The sequence below is a fragment of the Falco peregrinus genome, chromosome W (genome assembly GCF_023634155.1).
Source record: "Falco peregrinus isolate bFalPer1 chromosome W, bFalPer1.pri, whole genome shotgun sequence".
NCBI lineage: Eukaryota > Metazoa > Chordata > Aves > Falconiformes > Falconidae > Falco > Falco peregrinus.
This window is the reverse complement of record NC_073743.1, coordinates 18,839,564-18,859,679: the sequence shown is the minus strand read 5'-3', so window position 1 is coordinate 18,859,679 and position 20,116 is coordinate 18,839,564. Positions and strand designations below refer to the sequence as shown.

The following is a 20,116-nucleotide window of genomic DNA, read 5'->3' as shown; positions in this document are numbered from 1 at the left end:
AGATTATGCTGGCATGAGATGGTAAAAGACCTTGTTACAGCCGGCTAGTTTGGAGAGTGAAGCAATAAAAAAACTACTGAAAAATATCTTTATGTTGCTCTGAGCGTGTTTGTCCCACACAATGTAGCCTGGCTAGAGATAGCTGAATGGGCTCTGATCCAGCCAGTCCTGTAAAAGGTTTATCTGGGGTAATTGGTCCAGTCTCAGGAAGGCTGATTAGCTCAGGATGAAGTGATACACGGCTGTATCCATAATCCTCCTTGCTCCAGACTCAGATCATCTGGTGCAAGTTTTAGGTGCTACCTGGAGCTGCATTGCACTGTACACAAGCACCTGGAGACTCTTTCTCGCTGACAAAACAAAAGTTGACTATTTCCCTGGCTTTAAAATGGTCTTTGGAGCTAGACTCGTAGGTGTTGGAGAAGTATGCTGAAAGTACAGAGATGGAGTGCATATCTGGACTACCCTGTTAGTAATAGATAACACAGAAGAATATGGTTCACCTGGAAAGTGGTGATTTATGGATTTCTCATTTTAGTTTAGATGAAAACACAGAATTATACTTCTAGGCAATCTTGTTCCTGTATGTCACATAGCAGCTGATTACGTTTGTGCAGAAAAGGATAAATTGTCCTGGTCTTCTTTCACGCTATCCTGCTCTCTCTACCATAATAAGAATTATGTTTTTTTACCAGGATACTTTTAAACATTATTTTTTAAACAAAATGTCTTGAACCTTTCTCTGTAGAAAGCCCCTGGTCTCTGTGGGTCTGGACAAGTGACATTAAGAATGCAGGGACAGATGCCACCATCTATTTCCAGATATGTGGAGACAAGGGGAAGTCAGATGAGATGAAACTGGACAACAATTCAGACAACTTTGAAGCTGGACAGACTGACAAGTTCATGGTATGAATCTTCTTCAAGGGGTAAGCTTGGCTTGGTGGTGTTTTCCAGGGCATTAGCTTCAACTCTGCACAGAAAATCATCAGCATGAGATCTTCACCTCAGTAGATCCTTCTGAAGTGGAGGTGTAGTCATTCACTTTGGTGGTGATGCAAATGATTTACCCACCTATGGATACGGCTTGTCTTATCCAGACAGGACTTGGGCTGGTGCTCCTGTGTGCTCAAGTGGTGATGACTTCAAGTCATAGTGGTACCAAGTACCACATCTCCTCTGTGGCTCCTCAAGCAGATAGTCGCCCCCCCCATCCCCCCCAGGCACAGCCCCACTCATGTTCTAGACTGTTCTTCCCATTTGGACCATGCCTCTCTAAAGTTAATAATTTATCTATTTTTTCCCCAGTGCCTAAGCAGTCATTAGTTCTTTACAGGAGATTTAGCAGTGGTGTTTTCTCTCCTCAGTGATCTGGTCTTCAGCCTCCTTGGATGTGAGCCTCCATGAATGTTTAGGGCTGAGCTCAACAGCATGTTGAGTTTGGAGGTTAGGGAGGGCCTTCTTGTGTTTAGGAACAAATACATTTAAAAGTTAACTGGGGACTGGTCAGAGAAAAATTGAGAAAAAAAGGATTTTAATGGATGGCTATAGCCAAAGCATTTACTCACTTTGCAGCAGGAGCAGCCATAGGTGCCTTCTGGGCAGTGTGGCTGTGCTTGGCAGACCCTGTTCCAGAAAGAGCTGAAGCTTGAGAGCTGGCCTTAGTTCTTACTGGGAGGAGTGGTTACAAGCAGCTCTCATGATCAAAAGCATATGGATTCAACTTATATGCTCTCCTCTCCTGAAAAGAGAGGCGTCAAGCTACTTTTGCAGAGTTGGGTTTGTTACTTTTAAAGAACTTTTTTTTTTTCTTTATCTTTTGACTCTTCTCTGATTTGGCTCTTAAAAGATGTTCAGAGGTGTCCTTTGTCTGCATGCTTTGCTGACTTACAGAAATGGATAAAGCATTTTTTTTCCCCCTCTATAGATCGAGCTCCCTGATCTGGGCATATCTTATAAGCTTCGGATATGGCATGAGAAAAGAAATCCCTTTTCTGGCTGACATCTGAATAAGGTGAGGGGACAACAAGGGAAGGCAGAGCTGATAAGCCAGGCTGGTTACAGGGGTCTGCAGTGCCAGTCCTGGGTCGCTGTGTTCCCCAGCTGGCAGTGGCGTTTGATGTGCAGCGGCCAGAGGTGTCTCCCTTTGCAGATGGTGCTGGCTGAGGGGTGGAAATGAAAATCCTACACGAAAATGGGATGTGAAGCAAGCACATCATAGCACTGGCAAAAGTATGTCGTGAGAGAAGGGATTCATTGCATGTTTTCTGGAGGAAATTCCTTCTCCTTCCCCTCCCTCTCAGTTCAGCCCAGCTATATGTATAGGAAACGAGACCAATGGGAAATAGCAGCTCCCAACAACCCAGATCGATGGTGGAAATCACCTTTCCCCATCCTTCCAGCACCAGGCCACAGAGCTTGGATGATGTTCTCTGCACTTAAAACATACACGTTGCTTGCAGCCATAAAGAACTGTGATGATAAATCACAATTTACCGCTTAGAGATTTTTCTTGCATGCTTCTAACGTGCTTTGACAGGTCCTGCTCTCCTACATTATCAGGCAACTGCAAAAGCATGCGCAGCCTCTCCAGTGGAGAGAGTGTGGAATGGCTGGAAGACAACGGAAATATTATAAGCAATCCAGACCAAGTAACTTTGTTGTAATAGCAGGCCGAGCAGGCCGAAGCTGTAACAAGCTGCAGCTGTTGTGAAGGACATATGCAAGGCCAAGGGAGACAAAGAAACTGTGTACTGGCAGAGAGATAAGAGAGTTGGACTATTAAGGAACTGCACGTGGGAAAGAGATAAAGGAGTTGGACTGAAAAATAAGAAAATAGAATGTCAAAACAGAATGTAGGCGAGGAGCATGGATACCATGCTGTGACCAATCATAGTGCAGGAGAGTGAATAGACAAGCAGCTTTAGCCTATTAGCAATCTAGAAGCAATGTGTGTGCTTTGTGCTAGTGTATACATTGCTGTGTATCCCTTAATAAAGTGGCACTAACTTGATCATATTGGTCGTATAAGTAGTGTCTGAACCTTCTGCGTCAGCAGGAGAGGGCATCAAGTACCGTTCTGTTCACCATATGGTGGGAGAAGGCATCTGGCTGCGGCTTTTATCAAAAAGAAAGTGTTGGTCAGACTTTGGGCCGCTGCAATCATCTCTACCAGTTTGTTCACAGATGAGCAAAAATGCTTAGACCTTCCATGGCTATGCATTTCCCTGGGGCATCCTCTTTTGCTGCATAGAAATTGTGTTCAGGGAAGACAAGAGGCATTTACTTTGGGCCAAACAGTCTAAGCAAACCTAGTGAAGATGCCTGAAATCAATCTGCCTGTGTACAGCCAGTCTGATGTTTTCTGGCTGCATCAGGCTCATGGCACATGAATCCTGTCGCTTGGGCATCCATTTTAGCATCTTGAAGCTTAGACGAAGCCTTAATGATGCTTTGGTCCAGCCCTCACACATTTCATGCCAGGCTTGTTCTCATGTCAGGGCAGGCTTCCATTTTCTATTACAGGAACAGAAGAACAGTCTTATTGGTCAGGCCAAAGGTCCATCTCACCCAGCACCCTCCCTCCTGTGCTGCATAAGTGCGTGATTAGAGAACAGTAAGGAAAGGGCAAGCATTTATGATACTTTCCCCTAACATTCTTCCTGTTTCTGACTGTTTCCAGTTGGAGACTTATTTCCTGAATGGATCTACTAAACACAAAGCATTTAGTAGGTTTCCCTTCCATTTATTTGTTCAAAGGTTCCAGTTTCCCCTTGAACATTTAAACTTTTAGCAACCATAACAGCTTTTGACAAGGACTTCACAGGTTGGCTGTGTCCTTTGGTTCACTTTGAGCTTTGCTCTACGAGCATCATTTGATGTTCTGTATTTCTTGTGGCAGGAATAATGAATAGCTGACCCCCCTCTGCCTTCCCATGCCGCCTGTGATTTTGCAGACCTTTACCGTACCCTTCCTTCACCTGTTTTGCCAGCCGTCTGCAGAGCCCCAACTGTTTGCTTATTAGTCCTTTGGAAGCTCCTGCAGATCTTTGATCGTGCTTGCTGCCATTTTCTGAGTATCTCCTCCGTGTGGCATACCCTGATTCTGAGCTGCCAGAAGTGGTGGTGCAAATGCCATCCCCGATTTGCTCTGTGGATTTATACAGTGGCACATGATGAGCAATTACTAAGAGCCAGGGTATCCATCAGAACTTTCACAACACCATGGAGCAATTGGAGAAAGGAGGAAGAAAAAGCCGTCAGCTATGACAGACTTTGCTCCATGCATCACTGTGGTGCACGAGTCAGGATGACAGTCTTGTTATTAATGTGTGTTATTCCTCTGCTGCTACATACTCTTGCTTCCCAGGCAAAAACCTGTCAGGAGCTTGTTGCTTTTTTGTCTTTAAGCCTCTGAACTCACGCAGTGTTTTAGTTTAATGAAGGTAACTCTGCTGAAAACGCTGATAAAAGAAAAATACTCATTCAACTGCGGCCACTGGCTAGATATAAATGAAGACGACAATGAGATCATGCGGGAGCTCCCTGCGGAGGGATCTCTAGTGACTGAAGTCATGCCAGGTGAGAACCACAGGCTCCATGCAGGGGCTCGCTTAGGACCTGAATAGAAAGAAACCCTCTTTGTGTAAGGGATGCACAGGCAGACCGATGCAATTCAATTAGCTTCTCTTTCTGGCACTTTCTCTCTGCAGTATTTTCTGTATGCATCATTAGCTGCATGAAGCCTCAGAAATCCCAGGCTCTTATTCTGAGCAGATTTCTCTGTGGTGAGAGGTGGGAGAGATCTGGCCACAGCACAATTGTTTCCAGAGCTATATTTTTCTTTCAAACTTGTTTTTTTTTTCCTAGTCTCCCTTAAAATGTGAACTGCCAGGTTTGAAGGGATGCTTATGGAGAGCAAGCTAAGCTGAAATGTAAACTGAAATGTAACAATCGTTTTTGGGCTTTAAAGTTTTTTTTTAAATTATATGCACATTTATGCAGCTATATGTATAAACGTATAGCAAGCTGCACAGAAGAGTTGTGCAAGAGCATAGGCACCTTTCAGTATGCGTGAGCAATTCAAATTATTTACTGAGTTAAATGTACTTGAACTGGAGATTTGATTAAGGAAAACTGCAGAACTTTGTGTTGGCTTCCTGAAGTGGTCACTTCTGTCTTGACCTGGTGTGACAAGAATTAAGTGTACTTGGAGAGGAAATTTTGGAGAGCAGAATATCTCAAGGTGGCCGTTGGGATTTCTCTTATTTCCACCAAAGCACCCAACTGGGCTCCACACTCTGCAGAGCATGACTCTCCTGTTTTCTGAAATTTCCGATGAACTCTGTGATCTGCATGCATCTGAGCAGTTCTGCAGAAGAGGAAGAGTAATTGTAATTGCAGATGTTATTAAAATGTAAATAAACCTGGTTTGGAAATGTATTTTTAATCAACTATGGCGAGGGCTGTTTGAGTTCAGATGCAGGTGCTTTCCCATCAGGAGCGGCTGTGCTGAGCAGAGGCCAGATGCAGCATCTGCGTGTTGGGCTTGCAGGTGGGTTTGGGGAGCATCGCTTCTCGTCCCTTCCTGATGCTGGAGAAAAAGGTCTTTCTCTTGAAGGCTGGTCTCTGGGTCGGTTCTTTGTTGTGAAATTTCTTCTGGAAATCCTTCACCCAGCGAGGTAGGAGGGCAGGGTGGAGGCAGGAAGGTGGCAGCTCAAAATCCTTCCAGCAAAATCTTAAAGAAAGATCTCAAAGGTGATATTGAAGCAAGATTCAATCCAACCTCCTGCACTATCAGGGTCCCAAGTAAATGGGGCCAGCTGGGCTTGTCCTTTCCCATAAAGCCAACATGAAGAACCTGTTCCTCAGGTCCCTGAGTGCTCGGCCGTTTTTTAACTTTTTTGTCTGTCTGCCATGCCCCTGGATGCTGAAAATGATGTTTTCTCCAAACACATTGTTGCAAGGCTGCCCATCATCAGGACCCTCTTGGGAAGGCAGGAGGGGGGTATAGGAGGACTGGGGCCCCATGGAGGCTATGCACCCCAATTCATGAGGTTTTACCTGAAGGGGACAGCATTTTTGTGTCCTTCTTTGGAAGGGTTTTATGGGTTTTCTTAACAATTCAGGCCTTCCTATTTTGGAATTTTTTCTTTTCCTAGTGATAACATGGAAGTGTAAAAGCCTATACATCAGAAGTATCAGCTGGAAGCATGAATGCTTCAACTTAATTGCAAGTCCATGGAAAATGCAGTAAATTTAAATGGCAATTAATTGTGTTGCTGAAATTGCTTTATTAATTTATGTCTCCACAGTGATGAAGTACCGGGTGATGGTTTACACTGGGATGGTAAGTGGGAGTGGCACGGATGCCAACGTCTGTCTGCCTCATCGGTGAGCAGGAGACCGTGTTCTCTACAACTGCATCAACACTGCCAATAAATTTGAAAAAGGCAATGTAAGTTCACACAGCTGCTCCTTAAGATGGGTTTTAAAGTGTGTGGTGGTTTGTATATATATATATATATATATAAAAAAAAAATTTTTAGATGTGTATTTGTAAACTTGGTTTATTTCCTTGCCAGTTTGGGCTAGGGCAGTATGGAGAAATAGATCACATCCACAGAGTATCATAGCAGGTTGCAGCTGGAGGGAGGCTTATGTCAGGGACAGTGTGCCTGTTTGACATTGTTGTGTATTCATAACAGAGGCTCCTGGTTTGCTTCCCAGCTAAGGACTGGGAAATTGCATCTTCAGGCTGGGGAAAAAGTCCGTCTTCCAAGAACAAGAAGGAGCCTTTCGTCCTCTATATAATATGGCAAAAATCTGGATCCTTGGGCAAAGGAAGAAAAAGCATCTTATTTAATGTGAAAATCAGAACTGAAAGCCTAAAGTGTTTTTCTTTATATTTTTTCATTTATATTTCCTCCTGTCTTCCCTCAACCACGCTGCACTCAATTCTTGTGTCTTCTTTTCAATCTGGTTTTCAACATGTTTTTGTATGCCCATGTCCTGAGCGGAGGGGGGTGGAAATGGACTGAACTGGAGACAGAGCCTGTTCCCTGGGAAGCTGGAGATAATGAAGAGGTCAAACTGCAGTTAAAGCCCTCGCAGCATTAACAAGCAAATAGTGTGCTGATCTGATCTGTGGGGTCAACCTACTTAATATGTATTCAATTATGAGGCATGTTTTGGAACTCTAGGGTCCAGCTTCGACTGGTAAAATGTAATCAGTATCTCCTGGAGGAGATTTTGAGAATCTGATCACAGAACTCTGCAGACTTCCCATCTTTTGTGTCATTATTTGATTGGAGATTTGGAATGGAAAGAAAATGAGGATAAAAAGAGGTTGCGTTTTCAAAATCGACTATTGAATTAAGCTTCTCAAATATATATTAACATGTTGGAATTGCCTTTGAGAGTCCAAAATTTCCAGTTCTTCACTGAAATAATTGAGTTTTTTAGACTTTGAAAAAAACTTTCATCAAGGTTTTCTTATGCCCATAAGACCTGTCTGTGGAAACATGTGGTGTTTACATAGTGTAAAAGTTGGTTCTGCTTCTAAATGATCTCAAGGTTTTCAGACATAGACATTGAAAACATCACATTTTTACCTATGCGCTTGCATTATAGATTTTTTTTTAATTATTTTTAAAAGGTAGGTACAAGCTCTAAAGGACAGCATTTTGTCAAAATGGTAACAAAATGATTCATGTTTTGGTGGTGGTTTGAAGACTGATTCAATGGTGTTCCAAAGAAAGAAGATACAAATATTTTAAACACAGATGATGACTATTTTATTTTTACTGCCAAAAATGAGTTATATGTTAATTTGCACGAAGGGGGAAAAAAAAGGGAAAAAGAATTTTGGAAATAAATTGATGTGATTAATAGTGTCCAAGTGATATAAACCAAACTGGAAGCTATTACAGGAAAACTGCTCTCTTGGCATGAGGAGCTGAAAGCTGGTGAATGAATTGGAAGCTGTTTAAGGATTGATCCTGACAAACTTAGAGCTCTTATATTTCAGAGACTGAATGAGTATATCTACACTGATAGACTCAGGTACCCTGTTAAAAAGAAATGTAGCTAAGTCAGTGCAGTCTTTAATCTATGGCCACTTAAACCGACTGTACCTTGATTACCAATTTAAATTGAAAAGTTTGCTTGCAGATGCAAACTAACAGCCTGTACAGAAGGTAAAATTTAAAGATGCCTCTAAATTAGGTGTTTTCCTTGCTGTAGTTCCAGTTAGTTAGCTACTCATTAATTTATATCAGTTGTTAATCAGTTAAGATGAACATCAGGACTAATGAATTAGACTTCATTGACTTAGACTGGCTCAGTGAGGGTTTGATACCTGAAGTCCCCAGTTCAGCAGTTTTGAGTATGTAAGTAGCACTTGATCATGTATGTAAGCCCATCATTTTAAAACAGTGGTAATATGTTTAGCTGCCTTTATTTTAAAAGTCAGTTTGGAGTCATGAATACTGGAAAAATTATGGTTGTTCTAATACATTTGAATAGATAATTAAATATTGCCTTGCCACTACACTTTCTGGGAGTTAGCTGGATATGTGTTACCACCGTACGTGCTTCATGGGCTTCTGGGAGCTGAAGAATGAATGAATTGCAGTGTTCGGTTAGCTTCCTCTTACCTAGCCAGGCATGTCAGCCAGCTAGTAACCACAGCAGTCGTGCCTGTTTGCAGGGCTATATGCTTCAGATACGCTGTGTGTTTACCCACAGTATTTACCAGGTACGTGTGCATCTGTACGTGTGCCATAGGTACTTGTCTGGCCTGGTTCCCAGGGGAGTGACTCGCTCTTTTAATGCATCTCTCTTCCTTCAGCCATGGAGAACTGCTGCTCCCAGCACGTGCTGGGGTAACAGAGTGATGGTCTTCAGGGGACATCACTTGGGCTAATCTGTTGGTTGATGATTGGAGCCCTTTTCCAGGGGAGGGGAAAAGAAAAAAGAAAAAAAAATATAAAAAGACATAAAATTCATGTTTTCTGTAGGGTATTAAGGGTATCTAGCCGGTTCACACCAACCTCTGAACATGGCTCATGGAGCAGCTGGAAATACCCCTGTGCAGCCATGCTCAGTGTTCGCATGCCAGGAGATGGCTGGGTTAAACTGTGCTCAGCAGTCCATGTAGTCTGAATTCAATGTAGGGTAATGTCTTTGAACCGTACCTCTAAATACTTCTGTGCATTTAGTCTGAAGTGACATACCCCAGATTTCTCAGAAAGCTGATATCTGAGCAGGGGTCTGAGCTTGGATTTCCTGCCTCTCTGTATGAACTTCTTCATAATCAAATCGCTTTTCTTTTTTACAGTTGTGGAGGGCACACAATGACATGGGAGATTTAAAATGCTGGCAGATCATATATTCGTAAATCTAACATTATACATCTAGCACAAATATTCAAGCTTTCATTCTTTGGCAAATTAATTCATACTTTCTCCTTCATCTAGTGAAGAATTATCTTGCAGCATGGTGATGATGTTGGTTTGATTGCAATAATAAATTTGGTTGGTTGGTTTGTTTTTAAGGAGAAATATGCCTTACTTTTTTTTCTTCTTCTCAAAGGCTGATGAATTCTTCATCAAAGCAGTAACGCTGAAGCAGGTGAGGAGGGTGAGGATAGGGCATGATGGCAAAGGAGGAAGCAGTGGCTGATACCTTGCCAAAGTGATAGTGAGGGAAGAAGGACAGCCAGAAAGTGAGGCTGTGGAATTCCCCTGCTACAGGTACTGGAAACAATGCTTGCAAATTATGCCTCCATCTATACATTTGTCAGACTTTGAAAAGCCTACCTGTTGTTCCAAGACTGGAATTTTCTGAGCACAGCTTAATCCTTTTTATTTATTCATTCATTTATTTTTGCTAAGCCTGAAAGCAAAGAGTATGGATTGGGAGGTTTAAGATATGGTTAACTCCCCTTACCAAGCAAAGAGCAATCTGAATTGTGAACTCCTCAGCAATTAGCTCAGTAACACAGAGCATTTCCAAAAGATGAAATCCAACCTTCCAGTACCACATCCAGTGTCACTGCAATTGCCTGCTGCAGAAACACACTTTGCAATCTGCTGCAGTCTGCTAGTTTTATTGCATGCGTGGAATGAGGTTCTGATCCCTCACATGCACATCCCATCTTGCCAGGAGCAATAGGATGCTATTTTTGTGTTGGAAGAATGCAAAATTGTTATGCTGCCATCTCAAGATCTCCTTGCATGAAGGGAAGTGCACATCATACAGGCAGAGATAGTGGCAGAGCAGAGGGTTGTGACTTACCCCTATGGGTGGGTTATAAATGTATTCTCTTTCCTAGACAGTGAAGTGGCCCAAAGAAATGTGCTGTGCTGAGGCTACCCATGAGGAGTGAGATGCACCATCTGTCCTGGCACTAACTAGGGTCTGCCTCAACATTGCAGCACAAACTAGAGAGAACTGGGTGAAAACACGAGACTAACTTCAGTGTAGCTCAGTGTCCTGTAAAGTCCTTCTTGCCCTCTCAGGATGTCCACCCTGTAGGATGGAAGTCCATTGAGCTCCACCTAACAGCATCAAGCACCTATTCTAAAAAGTCATCTCCTGGGGGACAAGTGGGGTTGTAAAATGCAAACACAATTATTTTTAAATTGCAAAGGTAAAACCTCTAAGCTGGTTACTTGTCTCTTGTCTTGGAAGAGCTTCACTGTAATAAGGGGAGTCAGCCCCAGCCTCTCTGCATTGCTAAAGCCATGTCACATCAGAGAGCAAACTCACCGGGGAGACAGCACGGAGCAGCAGATGCAGTGTCATCTTGGTTGTGAAAAGTAAGCCAGTCTCTCCCTTTTGGAAGAACAAACCACCATGTTGTCATTGCTGCCTTTTGATGCATATTTAACAACCATATGTTTTACTGAGTTAAGCAAGCTAGACAGGTTTTTACTTGGACATGAAGTGTCCATGCGAAGAGCTGTTTTGCTCAGACTCCTCAGAGATATTTCTGTGTCTAACTGCTCTGCGCAGCTGGCTTGTTTTAAAGATTTCTTTTTGAATTGTCTCCTTGACTGTTTAACTGGGTGCCGTCTCTCAGCTTGGAGTGATGACCCCTTCCCCTTAGCTTTACACCCGTGGGTCAGAAGCATCAGTCCCAGGGCATTTCCCTCAGGCCAGGGACTGAAAAAGGAAGGAGAAAAAAATAAAATCCCTTCTCCCCAAAATATTCATGGAGTAGTGTGTTCAGGCTTCAAGTGGTAACTGATGGAATTCCACTCTTCTTACCTTTCTTAATGTCTCTTTTCCCAAGCGTTATCAGTGTTGTTTGTGTGGCTGTATTTGCTGTCCTTGTGCCAGCATTATCTCTTCCTCTCAGACTGAGAAGGTGACATGACTGATCGCCTCAAAACACAGGGACAGCTGCTCCCTCTCACTATTTTTGGTGCCTGTGTCTCTTGGGAGACTGGGGCATCATCGCAGTATACGGGTGTCATCAGGGAGTCTGGAGATATCTGAGGGCAAAGGTGTTCACCTACTGCATCCTCCATTGTGAGGGATAAACACCTCCATGACCTGCAGCGTTTGGATGTTCCCCTCCAGTCCTGTAGGCCAAGGACAGCTTATGTCCTGGCTGCTTTGGCAGCTGCTCAGAGAGACTTGCTTCACCTGCTTCTTCAGAACCAAGGTGTTGAAGAAGGCTTGGCCAAGAAGAGCCAATGCAAGTAGGGTTAGCTAGGGATGCCATCTGGGGGACACCAGGGAAGCTTCTGCTTCTGCTTGGCCAGTCTGTGGCCAACCAGTAGACATGCTGATGTTTTCATTGCCTTCATCTCCAAGACCAGATTAACTTCCACCCTGCTACACAGCATGGTCTGGAGCAAACACCTGCTGCTGCTGTGGTGTCCTTACTGAAAGCTACTCTATTGACTTTCTGCTGCCTAGATGATACTGTGAGACAGCTAGAGGACAAAATGCCTTCTAGCAGAAACACATCTCACCCGTGCAGAAAGCTTCACAGGCTTCTTCACTCTGTAAAGACTAGGCTGTACCAGCATGTGGAGAGCAGACACTGTAGCAAAGAGCTGGCTAACCAGCTTCCAGTAGAACTGATGTCTGCAGGATACCCTTATAGATCTTCATCACACAGAACTCGTTGAAGTCTCTGTTTTCGTTATTTACATATCCATATACATGGCTGTGTTTTCTCTTTTAATTTGAAAGCTTTTTTATGATTCTGTGGGAAACAAGAGCTCCATGAGTTTTGTTGTACAAGGGAGCCAGGAGAGATAAAGGGAAGCTAAGTGGATTAATTGTGAGTTTGTGTCAGATTCAGGAAGAGCATTGAGAAATAATGACTCCCAGGCCTGTGCTTTCAACTCTTAAAACAGTTAGTTGTAAAGGGAATGGCTTGTAGCTCTTCTTAGAGTCAGTGATTTTTAAAGCGGTCATTTGATCTGTGCATGTAAGAGGTAAATGTAAGTAATGTCTCCAAGCGTTATTTGCAGAATTACTAGTACATCACTTGGGTGCACTGCAGTATGATTCCTCCCTTATGACCATGTGACATCATAATATCCATGTGTTCTGTGGTGCAAATGAACAATTTATACCTCAGAATACCTGATGTGGTTTTAGGTATCGTGATTATGAATACTGCTAGAAAGTTCAAGATTAAGGAGTTCACCTTTTGCCCAAAACTGGAGCCAAACCTTTCTGAAGCTCATCACAGAGTTCTTCAAATTTCATTTTCTCCTCAAGGCTCTGTGGAAGTCCAGGAATGGACTAGCTGACATTCTCTCAAATAGCCTATTTTTTATAGTATTTATATCCCAGACAGAAATGAATTTTCAGTCAGGCAGTCATGAGTTCATTATAGGATAGAATTTTATATGCTATAAATCATTACAGCTCCACTGAAATCTTCAATGATACTTCATTACATTTTTTTTCTAAGCATATGGACTGCAACATCCTAATTTTTCTCCAGTGCGAGCATAAGGGAACATCGATAATTCTCTGAAGAACAGACAAACCATGAATGGGATTATGCACTAGGAGACTGCTGTGAAAGAACATTTATTCAGTCAAATGCCAAAAGTGTTCATCATACAAAAGATCCAGAGAAATCTCCTTTGGTTACCTAAAAATAGACTGAAATGTCTATCAATTTTACACATATTTTTATATATAGATTGTATTTAAAGACACACACAAATACATATGTACCTCTGAATCTAATGGATGTGCTAATCATTATAATTGCACACAGGCTATCATCTTCTGGATTTCACATGCTATATATGATCTCATACCATATATTTTCCAGTGCTTCCCTGACTCTGACCCTCTAGAAGTTCTCTCTGAAATGGCTTTCATGTCAGATTTGTGTCTGCTTTGGATTATTTGACATACAATATCTCTTCAGAACCAAGTATGTGATACAGGACAAGACTACAGCCTTGCAAATCCCACAGTGGCATGTGAATTACATGCACTGAAATCATATGGAAGCTCTGATAAAATAAAAGATTTTGACAGGTCTTTTGTACTAGGAATATGATGGCACTATGCTGAAAAATTCTATTTTCTGCAGCCTGATCTGTTTATAATGTGTCAATCCATTTGTGTTCAGTGTAAGACTATAAACCCCTGGTTGCAATCTGCTGCTCAGTGATATGCTATTGGAATTAGATTGAAGTAAAATTAGGATATTGCAGCATACGTGCTGAAAGGAAGGAACACAGTGGCATTGTTCATCCAAATACTTCCTCTGTCACTAAAGTCATATTCTTGAGAAAATAGGGCTTCTGCCACTTCTGGCTATTCTCTTGGCTGAAACAAAGTAAGGAGCCTTAAGCCACTTCTGGTGATAAACCTCCCTCTTCCTCCTCCAGTCCAAGAGATAGTCATTCCCTTGCCATCAGCAGCTACCAACATTGGTAGGGGGAATTTCTTTATCTAGGGGTGTGTCATCCTTTTTTGATTCATTTTTCTCATCTGCCCTCGCTGCTGACGCAGTTAGCATTTGCTGTGCTGCACAGAGATCTGTTTCTGGTGGGATGTGTTTTCATCCCGCCCCCTTGGCGCAAAAGTGGTTCACCCAGATTCATCTCATGTTTTCCTAAAGCATCAGCAGGGGTGAAGGTGACAGAAAACAACAGCATGTACATTGGCGACAGCAGAAACAGCAGCTTGCAGGACACAAAAAACAGCAGCAGGAGAGCAAGCGTGTATCTACCTTGTGAGCTTCTGCCTTCCTGAAGGCCATGCTGAATTCAATGGTCCTGGGGTGATGGAGTTCAGGCTGGAATCTTGTGGGTCCTCCCAGTTAACATCCATGTACGCAGAAGCATCTTGACTTTGGGATGATGTGATCCCCTAGCCATTGGATACCTCCTCAAGAACGTGAATCCTGAGCCAGAATCAAGAACTACATGATACAAAAGTATTAAGGACCAGTTCTAACAGGTAAAAAAAAATAAATCCCTGACGTCAAAACATCAATAAAGGCTTCCTTTCTTAAGATAACATGATATCTTGGCATGCTCCTCTTCTGCCCTCCTTGCACTCTACCTTTGCTCAATTCTTGACATCAATTTCATGGTCTTCCCCACAGATTTTTCTGCTCCTCTATCCCTATTACACCTCTCAGCCTCCACTGAGGCACAACACCATGTCTGATGTCCTCAAATGGTGTTCGTGTGATTATCACATGTTCATTGCCTTCATGCTGACCCCCTTAGCTTTTAGTCCTTTTCAAGCCACCTGCACATGGCCACCTGCTTTAGAGTGAAAGGGAAGAATAAGAGGTAGGCTGCATACCTGACGATCAGCCAGAACTTGGAGGGGAGCTGGGAGTAGAGACATGTGTCTGTGCGGTGGGGCTGTATGAACCTCTTTTGCATGGGGATTTCACTGCTAGTGCTTCTGGGACCAGACGGCTCTAGCTCATGTTTGGATTTCTTTCCTGGTGCTGTTTTTTTGCATGGTTTCTTTGTGCTTACTGTTTTCTTCTGGGTGGGAAAGGAGAGGAGGAGACTAAAAAGGTAACATTGTTTCAGATGGATAAAATGGAGACCTAGAATTCTTGGTCTTCCAAAAATATCTGGTTACTTCTTGGTCACCATGGCAAGTCCAACTGGTCATGACTATAAGCTGTGCTGGCTTATGACCAACCAGATACCACAGGTTTGATCCAGCTCTCAGTGGGCATTTGTTCCTGTCCCCGAATCCCTGTTAAGAGGCTCGTTTGCTGGTTTCCTTGTGTGCTGGCTCATCAGCAAAATCAAAGATGGAAACGTAAATGGGAAATGAGCTCCCCTCCTTTTCGGTGTGAGGGTAAGCCAAGGAGAGCGTATGTGGCACAGCGGCACTGTGGGAAGCTGGAAGCACATCTGTGCTGCATGTGTTTGTGCAGAAGCAGGTCTTCTGTGGTCTGGTGTCATTCGCGCAGCTGCGTGGCTGCCTCTGAAAAAGAAACAGTTTCTGGGAATTTGTTTTTCTCTTTCTAGTTCTGGGAATTATTATAGCAATTTAAATACCTTGCATGACCTGCCAGAGCTAGCTCACTTGTCCTTCGCTCACCCCTGCTGGTTTTAAGGTGTATTTTTAACTGCAAAAGATGCTGCTGCAGATAGCTGTGTACCTGGGCTTTCCGGGAACTGTGGCTGCTCTCACGACGCGATGTTCAGGGACTGAAATGGCCCTGATGTGCCGCTGTGGGAAACCTGACCCTAAGCAGATGCTTACAGCAGTATCCCCAGTGCTGCAGCAGTCTAGGGTTGAAGTGGAAAGTGAGAAACCCCTGCCAGGGCCCTGGCTGCTTCGGTACAGCGGTGGCTGTGTGGCGTATGACGGGGCTGGGGCTCTCATTCCTTCACCTCTGAGGCTGAAGGAGCAGCTGTGAAGGTTACCAGATTAGCAATTGGTTCCCCTCCATTTTCCTTTCAGATTTTTTTCCCTTGAGATCATCCTACATTTTGCTTTGTGCCCGGCTCTTCTTCCTAATTAGTCTAGTTGGATCATTTAGGCTAATGTTGAGAAACAAAGGGAATCCTTCCTTTGGCTGATGCCAGCTGCCTCCATGTACCCAGCCCTGAAAATGGAAGTGACGTAATTCATCCTCTTCCTGGTTGAGAAAAAAGGGTTATATACTTATCTGTAAGGAAAGGAAAAGTGATGTTAGAGTTTATAATGAAAAACACTAAAAAAAAAGGGGAGGTTTAGTGACTTAGGTGCCATAAAGGTTGTAATCAAGGCAGCTAGTAGTAAAAGCTGCAAGTACTTCTGCTCAATGAAGTTCAATGCTTTTAAGAGACTGAGACTGCTCATTTACAGGAGTAACTTGTGATATGGAGTTTGTGTTTCCCAGACAGATGGATGCCACAGCAGATGTTTACTACTGCAAGCAGGGCTCTCATGATCTTTTCTTGGAAAAATGGAGGTATAAAGTATGGCTGCCGTAGGGTCTGGCCAAGCTCCTGCAAAGTTAACAGAGATACAGAGCCCTGTAAAAACATCTTTTTGACAATGGTGTTGATTTTTACTATGTGTGGAGCCAACCTAGATTTGCAAGGTCTAATAGGTCCTAATTGTTCAAAGATAATTTACTTCTGTTTGTAAACCAGATAGCTTGACAAAAATGAGGGTGATGGTCAGATTGTCCAAGAATTAGTGCCTGCTGGGGAGTCACCAATGCTAAAAAGTGAGTTTAGCTTGGAAAAAAGTAGGTCTGGGTTTGGGCTGTGTATGCACATATTTACTTGCTTTATTCTACTTAATAATTCATGTCAGTCCACAGCAAATCTACTGGCCTTTTTTGGCCATTCTTGTGCAATAAGATGCAGTAGGTCACTCAGGGGAGGGGGGGAATTCCTCTGACCCTTAAATCCTAGTTTATCAATGGGATTAATTTACATAAAATACAATAATCCCAAAATTATATATGTAGAAAGGAACTTTGATTTTAATGTCATGATTTGATTAGAATTGCTTTCTTGTGTAGCTTTCTTTGAAATATTTTGAATTGCTGCTCCTTTAGTAGAGTAAATTCTGTTGAATAATGTGTCCCCTGAAGAAAATCACGAAAAAGATTACATTGTCCTCTTCTGAAGAACCAGGGCTCCAACACTACAATTTTCTATAGAAAACAGCACTTACAGAGCTCAGGTTGAGATGCTTTTTGTTTTGTTTTGTTTTAGATAAAATGCCAAAGCTCTTGAATTATATTGTATGTATAAATAAAGTGAAATTTCCTCACTTGCCTAAGCTCATTTTTATGGCTTGGTAATCATCTAACAGTGAGAGGGAGGAGTGTGGAATATTTTCTGCTTATTAGTGTAACTGTTGCATCTCTTACGTTTTGGGGAATAATTCCAAGGTGTAGCAGCTTATCCAGTGTGTCCCTGAGATGCTGGATGCACGAAGGGCGAGCAAAGCCCTCTCTGTGTCTGTAGCTGGAGCCCTCCTCCCCTATATCTGTTAGAAGCCAATTGCCTGGCCGAGCACTGGAGATGCCACTCAGTGTCTGTGTTTTGTACATTGATCTTGCTTTAAATGTCAGTTATCACATCAGCGTGAAGATGGGAGATATCCCTGGTGCCAGCTCAGACTCCAAATTTTTCATCAAACTCTATGGTGAAAAAGCAGAGTCTGGCAAAGAGCCTCTCTTAGTCTCTGATAATGATCTAGGCAATTATTTTGAACGTGGTCGAGTGGTTGAATTTACTCTAGATATGATGGATATTGGGAAGGTAAGAACTAATTGCAGGTGGCTCTGTACTTCACACAAGTGTCTGAATTCAGAATCAATAGAACACTCAGGATTGAATGTGGTGTAAGAATGTCTGACCTTTACATTGGATATTAAGAAATACATTTTGTATAGACTATTGCATTGACTGTCTAGCATGCAGGCACGTGAAGAGTGTTTTAAGCTTATAGTTAAATACATCTATAATTTTTTTACGTCAACAAGGTGCCAGGGGAAGGGGATTTTTATATATTAAGTAAATTCTGTTGGGTTGGGGTTTTTTTTCCCTGCCCTTTTGGGTTTTATTTGCTTTTTCAAAGATCAACTGAATACTGATTGGACACAATAACGTGGGTCTCCAGTCTGGTTGGTTCCTGGCCAGTGTCCAGATCACAGTTCCAGTCCAGGGAAGGCAGTACATGTTCCCCTGCAACTGATGGCTTGACAAAGATGAGGCTGATGGCAGGGTGGAGGTGGAGGTCTACCCAAGTGAGATTCTGCCTATTGAGAAATGTAAGAGAAGACGCATTGAGAAATGTGTGCTGTTTTATAGCTAGCACTAAATTTGTGTTACTAGCCTTCCTAAGGACCAGGACACCACTGTCAGACACCAAAACCAGAAAGTCCTTCTCCCAAAGAGCTTACGTTGATGAGGAAAGTAAAATATTCTCTTGATTTGTTTTCTAAAACAGTTGGTAGAACATTCCTGAGTTTTCCATCTCCATTTCCTGAGATTGTATGAAAACTTTACGTCCTGGGCAGCATAACACAGCACTAGGTGCTGTGCCTCTTCATTGCAGTATCAATGGGTTCTGCTTTTCTCACATTTATACACCTCGTTGCCCCTGTCCTGCACCAGCACCCATCCTGTCCTGCTCGTATTACCCCATTTCCTGGAAAAGGGAAGCTGCTTGATAAATAGAGACCAAACCTCTACTGGCTATTTGACTTTTATCAGTAGATTCATTTTCTTTTAAGGCTATGGTTAAAATTTGCCTTGGGATCCTGAGAAAGGATGCTGTGTTTTTCCTCTGCTCTGTCTAACTCCCTCCCTTGTATTACATTAAGGAGATCATTTAACCACTCTATAGTTAATACTGAAATGAAATTCCTTTTTAAGGCTCTATTTTGCACCCCTCTGACACTGCCTTAATACCTGCAAAAGGAAAACTATTAATTTAGTTCTTAGCAATGAGTTGTGGTATCTCACATTTGGTTTGGATAAGAGCAAATGGTTGGCTACATGGCTGTTTGTTAAGACAAGGTAATTTAATTTTGAACCTGAGCCCTTGGGAATGCTGTTATCTGAGCTTCTGTGCTTATTTAATTACTTTATTTTTGGACTAGTGATAAACTACGAGGTGTCTGTGGTTACCGGAGACATGCAGGCTTCAGGCACCAACGCCAAAGTCTTCATGCAGATTTATGGCGAGACTGGCAAAACAGAGTTGATCATCTTAGAAAACAGATCAAACAACTTCAAACGAGGAGCCACAGATATTTTCAAGGTATGATGAAGGCAGTTGTTGCCACTCCTATGAGGGGAAAGAAATGACCAGGCAAAACTGAGATATCAACAGAATAATTGGCCCAATCATACAAAACAATAGATTTTTTTAAAATAAAATTGCCAGATCTGTTGATATCTGCCATCCTCTATCCATATTTTTTGGAAGCTTTGTATTTCTTTTGGGAAGTTTTGTGTTTTGTGGAGTTACTTTCATCTTCTGCAGGAGTGGTAGCAAAGGTGTCATGCAAGAATATGGTCTAATAGCAGCATTTGTTTACCTTTACTTTCAAAAGGAGATACTCGTGTTAGATCTCAAAAGACCTTAAACTTACATTTTGGGCCTGACCACGTTTTATTGTCCCTTTATCTAGTTGGGGAAAAAGAAACCCCATGCAGAATGCAAGGAATCCTGGCTTTACCTGTGGTCACACATGCCATTAACCACAGGTACATGTTGTCAGCCCAACCCTGCAGAGCTTTGCTGCTGTAATTCGTCTGAAGGTGTGAGTGCCCTGTGGATTTTGCTGCCTGTAGCACTAGTCCAGTGAGAACTGCACAGTCACAGCGCCCAAGGTGTACAGCAAACTCCTCCAGCTCTCACTCTGGCTAGTGTTTGGGTTTACACTGCAGAGTCCACACCTCTTTCTGAAGAATGTAACAGTACAAAGAGTATTTGCAGAGGTGAAAAGCCTCAGGCATGGTGAACCAGGAGCTGGCTGATCCAGCAAGAGGTCCTGGGCTGACAAGGCTGAGCAGCGGGTGTGCACCGCAATGTGGTCAAGCATCCTCTCCAGAGTGGGGTCTGGCTGTGCTGAACTGCTGTCCTTTTCTGGCTTGCTTGCTTGCGTTTTCTGTCCAGCAAAACC

At 42.8% G+C, this 20,116-nt stretch overlaps 1 protein-coding gene across 1 annotated transcript in view; it reads left to right on the top strand.

Moving 5' to 3' along the window:
* The window catches only part of LOXHD1 (lipoxygenase homology PLAT domains 1), a 148,076-nt gene that overhangs the window by 31,746 nt on the left and 96,214 nt on the right, over nt 1-20,116 (top strand). Inside the window, 9 exon segments of the mRNA XM_055792714.1 lie at nt 749-909; nt 1,928-2,014; nt 4,446-4,581; nt 6,315-6,457; nt 9,595-9,755; nt 16,617-16,697; nt 17,552-17,741; nt 18,061-18,253; nt 19,088-19,248. Coding sequence (XP_055648689.1) covers nt 749-909; nt 1,928-2,014; nt 4,446-4,581; nt 6,315-6,457; nt 9,595-9,755; nt 16,617-16,697; nt 17,552-17,741; nt 18,061-18,253; nt 19,088-19,248 — 1,313 coding nt within the window.